Source organism: Protomyctophum parallelum, assembly GCF_964188405.1.
Source record: "Protomyctophum parallelum genome assembly, chromosome: 6".
Classification (NCBI taxonomy): domain Eukaryota; kingdom Metazoa; phylum Chordata; class Actinopteri; order Myctophiformes; family Myctophidae; genus Protomyctophum; species Protomyctophum parallelum.
This window is the reverse complement of record NC_139701.1, coordinates 21,192,215-21,210,631: the sequence shown is the minus strand read 5'-3', so window position 1 is coordinate 21,210,631 and position 18,417 is coordinate 21,192,215. Positions and strand designations below refer to the sequence as shown.

Here is an 18,417-nt window from a genome sequence, read left to right as displayed (position 1 = left end):
TGGGCGCTGTTGTCACACACTGAAAGGTTATACGTCAGTGCTTCTCAAAGTTAGGAACCAAATGAACCCTTATGTCTGTAACTCTGATAGCATATAAATGGAACCAAACGGGGTCCAACTTGGTTCCATTTGTACCTTCTCCGAGTTACAGAGTTCCGTGGTCCTTGAAAATAAAACGTTATTAAAACCACTGATAAGTGAGTTATAAAAGTATAACTCAGGCCTCATCCACACACAACAAGCACCCTTTGACGTTCACCTGGGCAGCAGGGCCACGGCTGGCGTGATGATACAGAGCAGGTAGAAGATGGGGTCCTGCAGCAGCCTCTGCATGGTCCAGTAGGGGTTGGAGGGGGAGTAGCAGGTGGGACAGGAGGCGTTGTAACACAGAGCCACCGTGAAGAACAGGGCTATGCTAAAGCAGATAGACAACCAGTTCATCCAGGTCTGCAGGGGGAAAGACAGAGGGTATTGAGAACAGTGGCTCACGAGGTAGAGCAGCTGCTTTGGATCTCCCTGCTGTATTGTAACTTCCTAGTCGAGCTTGGGTGGGAGGTCAATCGCAGCCCTTTCAAAGAAATCCTGATCAGTCAAATCCGTTCCTGGTGACATAAACAAATTTAATTTGTCCATTTGGAAATCAGTTGGCTGTTCAGACTTCATCGCGACGAGGAAATCTTCATTACGATCTTTTTTTAATTTTGATTAGCTTACTTCCTTTTTAATTTTTTTCACAAAGTTACATACTGTGCGTAATATTTCAATACAGCTTTTAGTTAGTATAGTAATATGAATCCAACCTAGTACAAACCAATCCCTCACTGATGCTCTCTAATGTGTATCTTTTCTATAAGAAAGCTTTCTCAAAGATTGCCTGACAACGGAAAAGAGGTTCAAAGCAAATGTAAATTGGCTTGGGCTACCCTCCTGACTTGAACAGAACTATATAACTGTACACTACGCTGCAAGAAGAAAAAAAGTAAATAAAGAAATACTGCATACTCCCAGACACTTTTCTGTTTTATTTGTCAATGTTTCGGCCAAAGCATTAAATCAGGACATGAAGGACAGAAACCTTGATAAATAACAGAAATGTGGGTGTAGGAGTATGCACATTTTTTATTTTGTGTAAACGATCTTGCGTAGGGATTTACTCCCAGCACCACAAACATTTCTGAGTCTGCATATTGATCTCCCTTTACATTCTTTCCTCCACAAAATATTTAAAATTACTTTGCCGCATTAACTGTCTCTAGTGTCTCAAGTTCTCTCAAAACTGGGGTGTTGCAATGCTATGTGAGCTTGTAGACCGACAATTTACCATGAAGAAATTTGGTGTAAAGAGAATAAAGGACAAGACAAAGTATAGACCCCTGGGGGAAGTATATTGGGTTTAAGTGGTTAAAGTAGAACAGATTTTTGTAAAAGGATATACAATTACAGTAACAACAGTTGTCATTTCCACCCTTGCTATTAGTGATATTGATGCATGGGCATTAGCTCTGACCCTGATAGTGATCTGACATTCTTATGTTGAATGTTGTGCTGGTGGCTTTTTGTTTTTGTTAGCTGCTGATTCATTGGACCAAACATCCATATCTTTAAACACAAGACTCACTAATAATGGTAAAACTATAAAAAAAAAAAACTATCCTTAAAATAATATATAATCTTTAAACCTAATTCCTCAATTTCTTAAAGGCCATATCCAATATCCACATATCAAAACTAATTATTGATATTCATGAATATGTCAATGTTTTTAATTGGTCTGTTCTTCAAACATCTTGTTTGAAATGGGATTCATTTTAATTTGTCTTTGTGTGTTTTCTGTCTTAATTTCTGTCTTCTGTTTTAATTATCCTGCCGTCCATGTTATTAGCAAAATAATTTGACTATCCTGGTTAAATAAATAAGAGTGTTATGTTTAGCCCATTGAGAGCATACCGTCGTTCATTAGATTTCCGAGGAAGCCAAAATCAACATGCATAGACTTGAAACTTGCTTGAGGTACAGTAGGTAATCCAATACTGGGTTATGACCCCGTTATTTTATGTCAAAGCTACAATGTCGTTACCATGCCTTTACAGTAAAATTATTGGCTTAGAAAAGAGACCCAAAAAATCTCCATGAATTCAAGGCTTTATGGGGTGTGTAATTGATAGAAAGTATGTATTTTGGGGTGAACAACTCCCTTTTCCCCATTTAGTGCTGGAAGGTCTATACGTTGCTATACCTTTCAATTCGGGAAAGCGTCTGTCTAACATTTTGTTTTTGCAATAGATATAGAATAGATAGGCCTACATGATTTTATTTAACATTGTAGTTGTTCTCGGGCAGACACCTCTTATCTCCATTTACTTAGTTTTTTCGTAAATTCACAGCCCTTCAGGCTCATACTACAGTGGCACAAAAAAGCTAAAAAGTTGCAGATCCACAAGCTCGAAACGTGTCACTTAGTGACCTGTTTTGAGCTTGTTGATCGGCTGCATTTGGTATTTTCTAATTTGAATCCTGAAAAGTCATAGTTTTGGGTTTCCAGTAGAGTTTTATTTATTTTAATACAAAATTGAAGTTTTTTCAGAAAACTTTGCGTTTTTAGAATTAGCCTCTAAATGGGTCTAAATGGGTTTTGTGATTAATTCTTATTTATTCTTATATGTTTTCCCTACCTAAAAATGTAGTGTCAAAAGTAACAATTATATCTTTGAAATGTAGAGTGAAAGTATTATTGAAATATACAATTACTCAAGTTAAGTACAGATACTCAACAAAAATAAATATATCCAAGTATTCAAGTAAATGTACTTGACCACTGGTCCTCACAGATGTACAGTACTACAAAGTAAAATCCTCAGTGCTAATTAATCAATTTGTAACTCAGAGTTGGTCCATTTGGTTACATTTGGTCACTCTCAGAGTTAAACTAACACTGAGATTTTTACTGTGTAGAAGTACAAGAGTACACATTTGAAGATGGGACACATAATTAATTACAGGCACACAGCCCACAGTGCAAGGATGAGAGAGAGTGTGGTCCGTTCTCACCTTAAATCCCCTTAACTGACTTTCACAGCCATTTACCAGCGCACGCATTATTTTCCAGAGCGCCCGGGGCGATTAAGTACCTGCCAGTCGGGCATTTGGCTATGTTTACTTTTAGTCGATGCCGTTCACCGTGAATATGGGGCCCGTCTCTGCCACAAGAGGCCATCGTGTCCAGGAAAGGCAGTCAGCGAAAAGGACATTTTTCATGTACAGAACTTGACAGGCAAAACATTTACAGCCGCAGCATAATGGAACCGACCCTAATCCAATGCGGTGCCATAAATTTAAAACGGCTCATGACCTGGACAGCTTTGTAAGATATGCGAAAAGACACACACAGATACAGGCGAATAAAAATTCTGTGGGAACGTGGGACGTTAAAAAAAAACAAAGAAGAGTGAAGAAAAAAAAAGACTAAGACAGCTATTTTTGGTCACTACTGTGCTTGTGTCAAACGGCGGAGTTGCTCTGTGGTGTCGACAGTTTGCAGAAGGTACTGGACAGAGGCAGACTTAACTGTCAGGGTGATATATAGGCCCTGATTCTGCACAGCCTTCTGGCTCAATGTAATCAGCCAGAGCTAATGCAGAAGTACAGCCCTGTCAGCCTCCGCACGGCTACACTTGCATAGCCAACATGCTGATTGGAGAGGGCATGAGACAAGAATATAGATGTAAATGTAAAGCTTGATTTATGCTGTGTTGCCGTCGCTGGTGTCGTGCACAGAAAAGCGCAAGAGAGCTTGTAAATCGTCTATTTTGGGTGTATAAATTAAGCATTGGATTCAGGCTAGTGAATACAAGTGAATACAAATACAAAGTGAGTACAATTATATGATTGTTTCCATTCTTATTAGGTATAGAGCATGGGTTCTCAACCTGCGGACCGCTGCCCTCCCGGGGGGTCGCCAAATTATTTTGGAGTGTCCAAAATAGCAACTGAATGGCTGGATAATGGAAATACTGCCAGGACCAATTTTTTTGTTTGGGTAACAAATTGGCATATTTTTAATTCATCGTTTTAACATACAAGAAAGATCTGGTGGCTTGAAAAGATGTTTTAAAAAAATTAATTCATTGGTTATGTATTCTCTCGATTCGCCACCAGATGGCGGGAAAGCATCATCATGCTGATTTTGGCTAAAATAGACGGATCTTCCTAAGTCACTTCCGGTTCAACTATCAACAACATCCTGTATTATTTTGACCCTAGTCAATAGCTTGGCTGGTCCGGATTGCTAAGCTAATGCTATATTTTTCATAACTAAGTCAAATTAACCTCAAATCAACCCCAAAAGATCGCAAAATATCAAATTTTTTACAGCGACGCACATAGAGACGGCGCGCGTGCACGATAGCGCACGATCACGCGGATTTCGGCCGTTTTTTGGTAAATTACATCCAACATTAGTGATATTAGCGAAAAAATATTCATTTTTGCTCTTTTGACCCCGCGATAACTGATATTGATTGTCATTCCGTTTTTTCCGTTAACGGGAGGTTTAGATTTTTCGATTAATTCCGTTTTTTCCGTGAATTGTAGGCCAAGGGTTAAGAGTTTACACATAGTGTACAAATAGAGAAAATACATCATAAATAAATCGTATGGGGATTTTGAGTGATACACTGACTGACGGACAAAAATTTACGATTTCATAGTAAATGCGACATGCGGTCGCAATAACTCCACTCCATATCATGTCCTAATGTGAACGAGTGCATCTTACCCAGGTTTTGGTCTCAATGCCCAAGTGAACCAGGATGGTGAATAAGGCTAGTGTGGTGATGGGAGTTCCCCATGTAAACAGATCCACATCAGAGTCAGCATAGGCCTGGAAGAACGAGAAGACAGGGACACAGCCGGGGACAAAGATGAAATTTGGAGGGAGACAGTGATGGAGAAAGAATGCAGAATCAATCCGAATGGCTCAAGTAAAGGCAACACAAGACATAATTTCACCATAATCTGCAAAGTTCAAATGGACTTGAAAGAGGCAAATTGAACTCACAAAGTAAGGAATGAAGAAGCAGACGAGGCTTTGGTAAAATGCATCAATCATGTTCATCCAGAACATATATGGCTTGTATTCCTGCAAAGATACAACACACTATAAGACAATGCATCAATCATGCATGTTCATCCAGAACATAATATGTTCTGGATGAACATGCATATATATATATATATATATATATATATATATATGCATATATATATATATTATATGGCTTGTATTCCTACAAAGATACAACACACTATGAGACAGACAATGCATCAATCATGTTCATCCAGAACATATACATGGCTTGTATTCCTGCAAAGATACAACACACTATGAGACAAACACGTCCACAGCTATGTGGCTAACTGAGAGATACAGAATATCGTTGCCGTCAGGTGGAGATTTTGTATGTACAGAAAAAAAAGAAGAGAAGAGCTTGTAGATCGTCACCTACTTTTGCGTGTCACTCTTGTATGACATTAGGGTATTTACGGAAAAACATAAAACGTTGAAATATGTTTTTTGCCTGACAACGACGATATACAAAAAACTGTGAAATCTATTCATACATAGACAACCCTTTAACGATGAGGTTATTGATTGATTTATTGATGATGAACTGTGATCAATAATAATAACTGTCTTTGAGGCACACAGTTCTTATGGACAGTGCAGTGACATGAATCTGTGATAACTGGATTTAAGCACTGTGCCTGTTCTGAAATGATTCCATTTCCTAGGGCTTTTCTTTCAGTGCTGTTTCATACACTCACTGTAGGATATACCAGGCACAACACCCACACACACTTCTGTACAGTTGAACACTAACAATTACAGGGGGGGGGGGGGGGGGGGGGGGCTGACAAACATGGCAGGACAACAGGTTTACAACGGTGCTGTGAAACGAGGCGTTCAGAGTACATTCAGAACCCATTGTTGGGCTCATGCTATTAGTGAAAGTGAGTGGGACTTTTGTATCCCATTATGTGCTTAAAATATGTGTGAGGTGGAGATGATGGTAGATAAATTAAACAATTGTAATTTTTTGAACAAATGTGCAAATGACATGCCCCAAACACTAGGGATGGCAGTCTTAAAGCGGTCAATATATTATACAAAGTATGTAAGCAGCCATACTGCAGCCATCTATAGTAAAAGTTAAAGGATAAATCCAAGCATGCTATGCTACTGTAGGCAGGGCTAATGGTGTATATTTTAAATGTTTTAAAGCTGGTCATTTCAACTTCAAAACAGAAACTAAAATCCACCAAAATCCCTTCGAGATAAAAAAATAAATACTTAATTATGGAATAACTGAGTTTTTCTATAATTTGAAAATGTTTTCCTATATTGACATTCCAAATAGGGATGCCAAGTTGAAAGTAATGTATTGGATGCATGACTAGAAAACGCATACGGTATCAGACTAGAAAACACTTATCTATAACATATCACATGTAGATTGACGGACATGGAATCAATTACACCCAGTGTTGATCTGAAATCAGATTAATTTGCAATGTTCAGATTTAGGAGAAAATATGCATAATAAAACTGAATTTGAGGTTAAATGTGAACTATTGCCATCCCCTGAGACCCTGAATGACACTCCTGATTTGTATTTGTATGAATTTCATGTTGTCATATTTGTAACCATTTTAGAAAACCAATAATCAATAAGCCACATGAGCCTATGAGGGTCGTAGGCCCTCTGCTTCGCGCCTTGCACCACTACACTACACTATAGCAGTGGTCAAATTCCAGGCACACCAAGGCCTCTTTTGCTTATTGCTTTTATCTAACAACGCTGAGTAGGGCTGGACAGACCTCTGAGTTCTGGCCGTTCATGTAGAGGTGAGGTAGTTGCTGGAGGGTCTCGGCAGTCACGTCCTTGTCCAGAGTGCCGGTGATGAGTTGTGGGAAGGCAGAGAACATCAGGTTGAAGAAGATAAGATACCACTGATCTACCATGGCTGAACCTGAGAATCCACAGTAGAACTGATACCAGAAGATGAGGGCCACAAACATCTGTGGGAAACAAAAGGCCAAAACAAATCAGGGAATGGATACACAGAACGGCATGACAAGATAAAACAAAACACTAATACGGTACATATTCACTCCCATGCTCTCGTCCAGTAGCTTGAGACTTCCACTCCATATTTTAAGATGGCAAATACACCAAATGGTGTATTTTCTCAACGTTTGTGTGACACTCTTGTACGACATATATGGTGTAGTAGGGTGTTGATTTACGAAAAAACATCAAAATATGGAGATACAAGGCATCTGCCTGACGGTAACGAAACGTCACATTACACTCATTGAGCTTAAAACGAGGTCAACTCAAGGTTGTGCTGGAGTAATACTGTAAATGTTTAAAGCTGGGACGTAACTTGCTCCATTATTAAACATAATGTACTGTAACTATTAGCAGACACAAATCTGAACATCATTTGTTGTTTTATGGTTAGCCTGTCATGATGTTAGCCATGTTCACAGTGAAATCCTAAGAATTATGAACTTTGCACAGCTAAAATATTCTTTTTTTTTTAATCGACTCGCATCATCACTAGTGGCTAGGACCCTATCCCTAGTAGGCTACTAGCCGCCAGTGATGCTGCGTCCAACACTGGCGAGGAGCACTGGCTCCTGTATTATCTATGGAAGTATGCAGAGTATTCTCATGACAACGTAAATGTTTAGATTTGTGAGATTATTTCATGCCACTGGGGCGACACAGGGAGTATTGTATAACATGCATGCAGGTTCAAAGTCAAACAAAGCTCAGACATTCTGGTCTTGTACGAAATGTTCAGTCAACATGGGCTGAACACATGATATAACTTGATTCACTCGGTATGCATATAGCAGTGGTTCTCAAACGCTTTGAGGTCAAGCACCCCAACATTTATATGTAGCTGTGGACCCCTATCTGGGCCCGTACCCCCAATAGAGAAGTTGTATGCTAAAAAAAGATTCTGCGACGCAACACGTTGTGATTCTGTAGATACTGTAAGTATAAAAGTAACAGATTGTAAAAGTTACTACTACTACTACTACTGCTGGGAACCCCCTGGACCACAATTTGAGAAACACTGTCATATAGAGCTACAGCCAACAACTCACAACATTAGTTCCCATCTGAGTTAGGACCTGTGTCCCATACTGTTCCCATAAAAACATGGAATCTCTTAAGAAAATCCTTTCTATAAAAAATATTTAGATCATCCACTTCAGAGACTTGATATGGCTAAAAGGGAGCTTACAGCATTCTTGTAGAAGAAATAGAGGATCATGTTGGCCAGTCTGGAGTAGCACCAGTGGCCATGGACCAACAGGAGCTTTTGAAGGTACTGGAAGCGAGGGAGAGCAAAGTCACTCGCCATCACTGCCTGCAGAGGAATAGAAGGAAGCAATTATTCTCATACCATGTTCTTCATTCCATTTCCTAGTTTTTCTGTCTTTTGACCACAATTGTTTGTTGCTTTTCTGCCTTAACTTATTGTAATTCAGATTTTATGCATTGTGGGTTTTTTCCCATATGATTTGGGAAGGATAAAAGTGTGTACCGATTGGTCAGCTGCCGTATCTGCTGTAGGGATAATACAAAGCTAGTGTAAAGCCAGGCACTGATCATTGCCAAGTACCACCACTGAAGAGTTCACCACTACACACACGATTGCTATGGCTGGCTCGCAACGCGCTGTGTGCTTGTAGATCAGGTATTTTTGGTGAAGAGATTTGGTGTAGAGGGGAAACAATGAGGGGACCAAGTATAGACCCCCGAGGGACCCCGGTTAACGAGGTTAATTCACTGCCGAGTTTATTCTGTAACAAGAGAAGAAAACTGTGACAATCGACTGTTCACAGAATGACAGTATAATAACGGCAAGGCCGGTTGTCCGTGATTTCAGCCAACCTCCACCCTCCACACACACACACACACACACACACACAGGAAATCCACCTCCACGCTCTCCACACACACACACACACACCCTCCACCACCACACACAGGAAATCCACCTCCACCCTCCACACACACACAGGGAATCCACCTCCACCCTCCACACACACACACACACACACACACACACACACACACACACACACACACACACACACAGGGAATCCACCTCCACCCTCCACACACACACACACACACACACACACACACACACAGGGAATCCCAGCCTCAACCTTCACCCTCCACACACACAGGGAATCCACTTCCACCCTCCACACACACACACACACACAGGGAATCCCAGCCTCAACCTTCACCCTCCACACACACACAGTGAATCCACCTCCACCCTCCACGTACACACACACACAGGGAATCCACCTCCACCCTCCACACACACACAGGGAATCCACCTCCACCCTCCACACACACACACACACACACACACACACACACACACACACACACACACACACACACACACACACACACACACACACACACACACACACACACACACACACACACACACACACACACACACACACACACACACACACACACACACACACACACACACACACACACACACACACACACACACACACACACACACACACACAGGGAATCCACCCCCACCCTCCACACACAGGGAATCCACCTCCACCCTCCACGTACACACACAGGGAATCCACCTCCACCCTCCACGTACACACACAGGGAATCCACCTCCACCCTCCACACACACACACACACACAGGGAATCCACCTCCACCCTCCACACACACTTAATGTTAAAAAGGAGGAAAAATTTATTCAACCGACATGTTTCGACCTATACGGTCTTCATGAGGGCTGCAAAGTAGAGATCAAATGCCATTTTCTCCTCGTCTTTGTGAATAAATAAGGCTGTGGGTAGTATGTGATAAACACATTATTGGCCAGCATTTGTCACTGCCCTCGGTATCTAACCTCAGACTCTGGCTGCTTTTGATATGCTCAACGAATATTATCATTATTACAATAATAAATCTTTTCTCTTTCCCCATTTCTCTCTCGCTCTCACACACTCATCCACTTGTATTTATTACGGTATAACCGTTCAAAATAGCTAATCCTGCTGCATTTGTACACCTCTATTTAATAAATCTTTTCACGAGAATAATCTCCCATAAATGGAGCTGTCCGGCTTTTGGGGATTCATCGTTGCAATGGCAGCGTGTTTGTGGTTGTCAGTCTCCATCAATCAGGATACAAAACAAAAGTCTCCCAGAAGTCTACTCGTTTAATAACCTGCATTTCAAAATGATCCCTGTAACCTTTGATAAAACGGCTCAAACTGTCAACCTTAACTGTCGACAAGAAAGATAACAGCAGATGCCTCATTGTAGAGCAATTTAGTTTCTGCTGCGCTCTAATAACGGAGCTTAAACGACTACATGGGGATGGGGCTCCTAATAGAAAGTGGGGCCTGTTAATCATAATGCGACATTTGCTGGGGGTTTGAGTGCAGGGGGGTGGTGGGAAGAAAAAGAAAAAGTGCATCTCAGCACACCCCGGACTCCCGAGGAGGGAGTGACTGCCGGCTCATTAAGACCAAATTTTATTAACAATGATTAATCTAGCGACCCAGTTAAGGAAGGGATATTGAGCTTTAAACAGATGTGCCACGCAGCGGCTCGCCCTGGAAAGCCCTGCCTAGGAAGTTAATTGGACGGCTCCATCATTGCTATGCACGATCACCCTTCCTGGAACATTGTGTTAGCGAAATGTTCAGTGGAGGAAGGGTCAACAGCGCTGCCCTTCCCCGCCGCAGAAGCGGATACCTCAGCAGTGGCATTGGAAGTGGCCTTACAGAGCTGGGCGGAGCGGCGCTGGAGTGCAGCGCTCTCAGCAGGACATGGGCACAACGAGGGAGCCCTGACCCTCCTTGATACGCGGACATAAAAGGCGATCCAATTTGGAGTTGTGTGTTAACGCCTATAGAGGCAGGTTCCATTAGGGATGGAAAACACACAGCTGGGGGGAATGAATTAAAGAGAACGGCTGAATCCACTTTTTTCAAGAAGATGCAGCGGGCGCTTCCTTTTAACTGTACATGCATTCTCTGTATGCATTCAATTTCAAGGACACTGGCACCGGCCACTTTACAACTTTGACATAATTATACACAGACATACATGTACTGTAATTAGATTAGTTTCTAACCTACGGTAGTCAGAACCGTGTATAAATGAAGCAATAGGCATAGAATATTTTGAGACTTTTTACCTAGAATACCATGCCAAAAACAAGGATGCCAGGTTATTAGGTATTAGTTAATAGGTAATAGATTCAGGTAAAATTCAGGCCTGGGTGTGAAACCAGTGGGCAAGCGCTGTCCTACACAATTTCATTTACAACCGTTTTATGAAACTGCACTGTGCATTGTCTCATTTTCATTCCAGGACCGCATGGATTTCAGTGGTGGACACTGGGCAGTAATGAAGTACATTTACCTGGGTACTGGTCGTTTTTTTAAACAAATACATTTTAATTTTGTCCAATCTGTACGGTAGAGTATGTTAATACAATATAACTTATACAACTGGGGTGACTGTATTGTATTATGTTTCCCTTCTCTGTTATTGAGACATTTAGATCATTTCAAAGTTTCATGTCTCACCTAGACACAGGACCTGATGGTCAAGATTCAATTTATCCCCAATAGCAAGCAGGCAGACTCTATTAGCTCAATGGCTAAACCGGGTTCAAATCCGGTGTAGAAGAGGAAAGTACTGTGTACTTTTATTTGCATTTTTGGAAACTTGTGACATTCACTCCACCACAATTCAAATATTTTGACCACTACATTTTGAACACATACGAATTCTAAGTATACGCAAGTGCTCCAGTACTTTAAAAACACATTTGACAGAGCCTAACTTTTACTTTGTCGTCAAGTAATAATTGACTAGGAGTATCTATACTTTCTCCACAACTGCTGGGTTTCTCCTTACCTGCATCCCCTCCTGTCCCGAGATCCCCACGCCCACGTCAGCCACCTGGATCATGCTGACATCATTAGCCCCGTCACCTGAGATTAATGCGCGGAGAGGGGACGAAGGGGGAAGGGAGACACAGAGAGAGAGAGAGAGAGAATGTCCTCAAGCGGGGGAAACTGCTTGCACAGCGAATTGCAAACCATATGCCACACGGAACAATAAACCACACCTACAGTATCACCTACTGGTTTTCTGACAACACAAGTTATTGTTAGGTTGTTATTTATTGCAGTTGGGGTATGATCTCTAGAGTCATTCTCAACCAATATTTAGAATCTGTGACATTTAATTAGCAAGTAAGGCTAAGCACACTACCCCTTCTCCCCCCCTTTTATGTCCCTGAACATCTGGATGCTAAAAGTCAAACATTTTAAATGTAAATGTTTCTTTTGCTTCTGTATCGGTTCTACGCTCTGCTTGTTCCTGCACACCAGTGGTTGACAACGTGGGGTCCAGGGACCGCCAGGGGTCCTTGAAGGGGTCCCCAGCTAAATGATTCATAGTTTGGAACCAAATGGACCCTTAATGCCCTGTACGGGTCCATTTGGATCAATTTGTACACATTCAGAGTTAACACTTGTGCATTTACAGTGTAGATCAGGGTCCCAGAGATACAACCAAATAGTATTAAGGCTGTTGTTTAGGCCACGGGGTCCGTGGCCTAAGCATATCAAACTGGCGGACCATGAAATGAAAAAAGGTTGAGACTACCCCTGCTACCCATGCAAATCTCTCCATCACAAAAAATAAACATGATATCATATCATAGCAACTGCAAAACCTCACAATGTACGAAAACCTAAGCATATTACTATATTATATTATCAGCATATTACTCAGGAATCAGTAACCACAGAAAAATATATAAATGACCAATAAATATTGAGCACAGGGGAAAACTACAGTGTAGAAATATAGTGTATCATCAATGGGATGTTAGCAATGGTCAAATAGCCTATTCCCAGACTGATGTCCACATTTATCATGAAATTATACTAATGAGGTCATTAGATACAATTTAAATTATATTTTTTGTATTATATTACAACATTTGCGGGCAGGCCCTACACTAGAGACGGAAGAAAGAGAGGGGTACAACATGGTCCTCAGACGGATTCTAAACCCAGGACACCGGCACCATGTGGCTGAACCACCACGATACCAATGCTGTGTGCAATATGTTCACCTATATTGGGGAGTGGTAAACTCAAGGATCTTGAAGGATGCGCATGTGTTGTGGAAAGATTTTGTTTCGGTTAGTGGCATCCATCATGCTGAGATGGCAAACAGGCTCCCAGGGTACAGCTGGTGCTCAACGACCATATTTACCACCGCCAGTGATACTCAGGATACTCAATTTCTCAGTCCATAAGCTGCGGCATGTAAACACAACATCCCATTTACAGTAAACTGGAAAATATGAGCAACATTAAAGTAGCAATGTCACCTGAAAGTCTGCCAGAAGAGAAGAAAGAGTCTAGGAAGATTTTCTGAAGCTTAAAGCTTCAATACATAACTTATTTTAAAGAAGTTATGGTTAAAAATTTATTTTAACCAATCTGTATAGTAGAATATGTTAATACAATAATACTTGTATATCTGCAGTGGTTGGAGGTGGTCTCCCTGCTCTTTCCTTGAGACATTTAGGGCTCCATTTTTGTCTCATCTTTCTAAAGCCACTATTTGGGGTTTTAGGAGTGGGGAAAGGGTGTTCCCCCACTAAAGTTGGTATTATGAATCCCTTAAACACCTCCGTTACCCGTTATATTATGCATAGGTGTGGTTTGGGCGTTGCAATAATTAAACCAAATTTAACCAATCACCAGTCTTGGCTTTAAGAGATCACTTTAATAGATCCCTTACCCGTTGCCCGTTAGTGCTATATTGCTTCATTGCTGCCCTGAAGTCTCTGCTGCAAACCCCCCCCCTCGACTCGTCTTTTCATTGAGTCACAGCTCGCTCAAATCTTGCTCATTAAACTACGAAATTAGGGCTTTCATTTGGTATATAGATTGTGCGTGTAGGCCATCTCTACGGAACGGTATGAAGCGAAAAGGAAAGTTCAGTCAATAAACTCCATTTGCTGCCGGGGTGATCATGAACTGAAAGAGCAAATGGAAATGGAATTGCGCACAAATAGCTTATTTGACTATACAATAATATAAACACAATGGACACAAGGAAGTGGCAGGTACTCGACTTCTGCTGATTATAGGAAAATTACAAAGAGATAGGAGAAAAGGAGAGATGAGGCAGCCTACTCTGTGCCTGCAGACATCTCCATTGAGGCGCGCGCGGCGTGACGTACGCCGCTCTACCGAACTAATTTGGCATGGCTTACGGGTGCTTTTAAACTCCACTAACGACTTCCCAAATGTATGTGACCAAAATAGCAATTTAGGGGCACCTCTAGGCGCAAATACTGGTCTCTGCAAAAAATATAGTGGGTGACGCGGGACGAAAATACCATTAAGGGACAGAGAAAGCTCCTATATTCGAAAATTTTGGGCAGCGGCTGAATTGCGGGCGGCGCTGCGGGTAAAGGCTGCGACAAAATTGGAGCCGGCTTAGAATCTGGTGTCTGGGTAGGTCGTCTACTGACTGTGCCTGAAGCTCATAATGCGTTCTCTCTCTCCCGGCCAAGAGGGAATTCTGCCTTGGAAGTAATTGGAAGACATTTGGTTTCCCTCGACCAAAGTTCAAATCCCGAGTAGGAAGACATGACACAGACTGCAGCTTTAATTTATATTCCAATGCGCAAAGGTGTCGCTTGCAGAAACGCAGTCTAATATGTACTTTAGTACATTAGGCTTAAGGCTAAAGGCTTCAAGTTATTTTCAGTTTGTTTTGAACATATTATTCCGGGGTATCTACCATTTTGCTCGTCTCTCCTGTGATGCTGTGGCGTTTTGGGGTTGGTTTTCATTCCATTTTGAGCTGGAGAAGGTTTACTCTTTACTGCAACAGGTGGTGATCAGGGATCTGGGAGACATGTGTGTGTGTGTGTGTGTGTGTGTGTGTGTGTGTGTGTCCTGGGCATGACATTAAACTGCTCCGTTGTAACTACCACCGTTAATGTAGTGGGTGCCAATTTAAGATGCATTTTCTGTGGACTGTGTGCATCAACACCATCGCAAGCTAAAGGCACTGTCACCGATGGAGTATACCGACAGCCGGTGCTGCCTGGTGGCCCCTCCCCTTCCAATGATCAGCTACTGGGAAGAGAGGTGTTGGACCTGGCCTTCTAGCGGTGTGTCCGTCTGCTGTCGGAACAACAGTGGGTGGATTTTGGGCCCATGGGATCAGCCACGCTACGGGGAACGATATGACACCGGGCGGCAATGCAGGAGTGGACTGGGAAATAGTTTCCTCTGGTGGTCCAGCCTGGGACCACAGACTGTTTTCATTTGCTCCTTTTGTTCGCACTGTTCTATTTTTGTGCGTTTTTACCCATTTAATTTCTTTGCAATTTTTTTTAAATAATAATAATAGTTTTATTTTATACAAAGTGTGCATACATAGGCACTCATCTGAGTCATCTCCTGGCCGGCATATTGTGCATTGCTAGCCCACCACCATCAGAGTAGCGATTCATAATTCAGAACAACCTTCGCTGCTGTTCACTTTGGCTTAATGACACGGAGGCATAATAGAGGTGTCATCGAGGTGACTTATGGCTGTCTTTCCTGTGTTTGCTGTGTGTTTGTTAGCGTTGCACTAGGGGACAGTCCTGTGTTGTTGTTTTTTGTCTGCCAAGCGCTTTTCCTGTCATTGCTGTGTTAGCATTAACTTGGAGTGGCTTAGTGGAGACACAGGAGAGAGCTAGCACGCCCACCCACACAGTAAAATACAGTTCTAAAGGAACCAAATGCACCTATAAGGGTGCTCAGAACCTCCGCACCCACCCTCCCCAAACACGCACACGTGCGTGCGGCAGGCGTAATCACTCAGAAGCGCTATTATTCACCATGTTATTCACATGTACAAAGTAAAATCCTCTGTGTTACTTGATTAAAGTAACCCAACTTCCATTTAGGACCCATGTATACTATACATGACTTGGGTCTCTGGTTTAAACATGTATGCACAGTACACACAGACAGACCAACAAATAGACTCTGCAAAGAATATTCACAGCTATAAGGTCTACAAAGAAAGTACTGTGTGGACAGCCTGGTACAAAGTCAGTACAGTATGTGGCAGTATTAAAAAAAAAAAAAGTATAATATGGAAACGTACGCATTTACACTTTTTTCATTCTGTAATTTTGTCTCGGGCGATTAAGGATTCAATATAAAACGTAATTGCAAAGTCATATTTATAGATATACTACTAGTCTACTAGTTAATTGTGTTAAACACAGATAAGTATTGTGCAAAACATTCATAGATTGAGTTTGTGTACAGACAGGCTGTGGCTGTTGCACACGTGTGTCTGTGAGTGAGAGAGGTTCCACTTTTTCTTTGAAATCAGACACGTTGCCAAGAGAAGCTTGGCAACGAACAGGCTCCTTTTCACCAACTTTGCCTTTTAAACACCATACGGTATATGGAGTCACAAGAGGTTCCAGAAACAGTGCCATTTCCATGGTTCACCACCTATCGTGAGTTGGCTCTGAATACTATCCTGGCATCAGACCGTCGGCATGTCGAGTGCCACCTTGCTCGCCCGTCACCTGTATGGTGAACAGCGGGTCCCAGAGCTGCATCCAGAGGGCTCTTCCCTCTACTTGCGTGTACACTAATGATTAGTGGTGCAACCACTTCATTAATAGCACAGGCAGACTCTTCACATACTAGAGCATGTCTGGAATAAGTGTCAGAGCTGAAATTGTCATGTAAATATGAAATAAATGCCCAAACATGTAGCTAGGTGTAATGTTAGAGACCAGACCACAGAAGTGAACCTTTCAAGCCTGTTTTCTCACCTCGCTGTTTCTCTGCAAGACATTACTCTATAAGCCATATCTCCAAAACTGGTGTATCAAACTGAACAACCAATGTCAATTTGAAGCTATGATTCCCTGCTTTCATATGACATGAAAAAACAAACATTAAAAAGAAATCCAAGGGAAGTCCCTCAGTCAAATTTAGTCACATATGTAACCAGCTGCGTCACTTTCGCTCCCATGTAGCTGACATCTGCCCAGACACATTTAAATTATGCCCTGCAGGAAAACAAGAAGTTGACGATGACATGCTGTGCGTGTCAACCTGTGAAATTCACAAGTTCACAAGTTCCTCGCGTCTTGTGACAATATGCTCACGTCTTCTATAACGCTACATAGCTTCTCATTTAGCTAATGTATTTTCACTTGAATAACAATAGTGTTAAAAAAAAGAAAATAATGATGTCAGCATGGGTATAAATAAAAGGCATTGCATGACCCGATTCGCATTTGTAGATAAGACGACTTATGAGCCTCTTTTTAATCGATAGTTTTTCAAGTGAAGGCAGACAGGAAAGACGAGGGAGAGACGAGGAGTGACATGCAGCAGACTGCAAGGCCAACAGGCACCCCGACTTATGGGCCTCTTAAAGGGACACTTCACCCTTTTTGCAAAAAAATATATGTTAATGACGTTTAGAAGCTTTAGATCACTTTCCTGGGGGTATTTATGTGTGTAATATGTGGTTTTAGATATTTTAGATTGTAGCAGTGAGCCTGTTGTCTCTGATGTCATGGACACTGGTCTCACTACCTTCCTGGACTACAATTCCCATAATTATTTGGTGCACTGCTCCTCCTTGTGGATAGGGGGAGAGCTGTCTTACTGAGACAACATGTAGTCCAGGAAGGAAGGTGAGCCCAGTGTCCATGACATCAGAGACAACAGGCTCACTGCTACAATCTAAAATATCTAAAACCACATATTACACACATAAAGACCCCCAGGAAAGTGTTCTAAAGCTTCTAATCGTCATTAACATATATCTTTTTGCAAAAAGGGTGAAGTGTCCCTTTAATAGCTAAACATGAGACATCTCGTGATTGGCATATAGATTGTGCAGCTCGCCAAGATCGACATTGGAAGACTTATTAGGTTATTATTAATCCATTAATCCACTTCGCGGTTACTATATTAGCGTTTCTGACGAAAGAATAATAACTAGCGCTCGCCCCGGAAATAAACGATTATTACTTCCGGTTCACCGGATCAGCTTTTGGGCTCTTCAAAATAAGAGCTCGCAGCTGAAAAGCTTGGCGTGACAGACCTAACCTTGAGAAATAGTTAAGTAGTCCAGGATATAGACAATCAAACTAGTCCATATTCCTTCACTTAAAGCCCTCTAATCATATTTTTAGCCCTTAAGTAGGCTAATACATTCTGTATTGTGATTATGAGGTTTTA

General features: G+C 41.8%; 1 protein-coding gene across 1 annotated transcript in view; it reads right to left on the bottom strand.

The window, feature by feature from the left end:
- atp10a (ATPase phospholipid transporting 10A) overlaps positions 1-18,417 on the bottom strand; it is a 54,957-nt gene that overhangs the window by 2,006 nt on the left and 34,534 nt on the right. Inside the window, exons 15-20 of the mRNA XM_083767739.1 lie at positions 12,020-12,096; positions 8,320-8,445; positions 6,878-7,078; positions 5,057-5,137; positions 4,775-4,879; positions 260-447 (exon numbers count right to left, since the gene is read on the bottom strand). Of these exons, the coding sequence (XP_083623865.1) occupies positions 260-447; positions 4,775-4,879; positions 5,057-5,137; positions 6,878-7,078; positions 8,320-8,445; positions 12,020-12,096 (778 nt within the window). The remainder of the gene's footprint in view (positions 1-259; positions 448-4,774; positions 4,880-5,056; positions 5,138-6,877; positions 7,079-8,319; positions 8,446-12,019; positions 12,097-18,417) is intronic.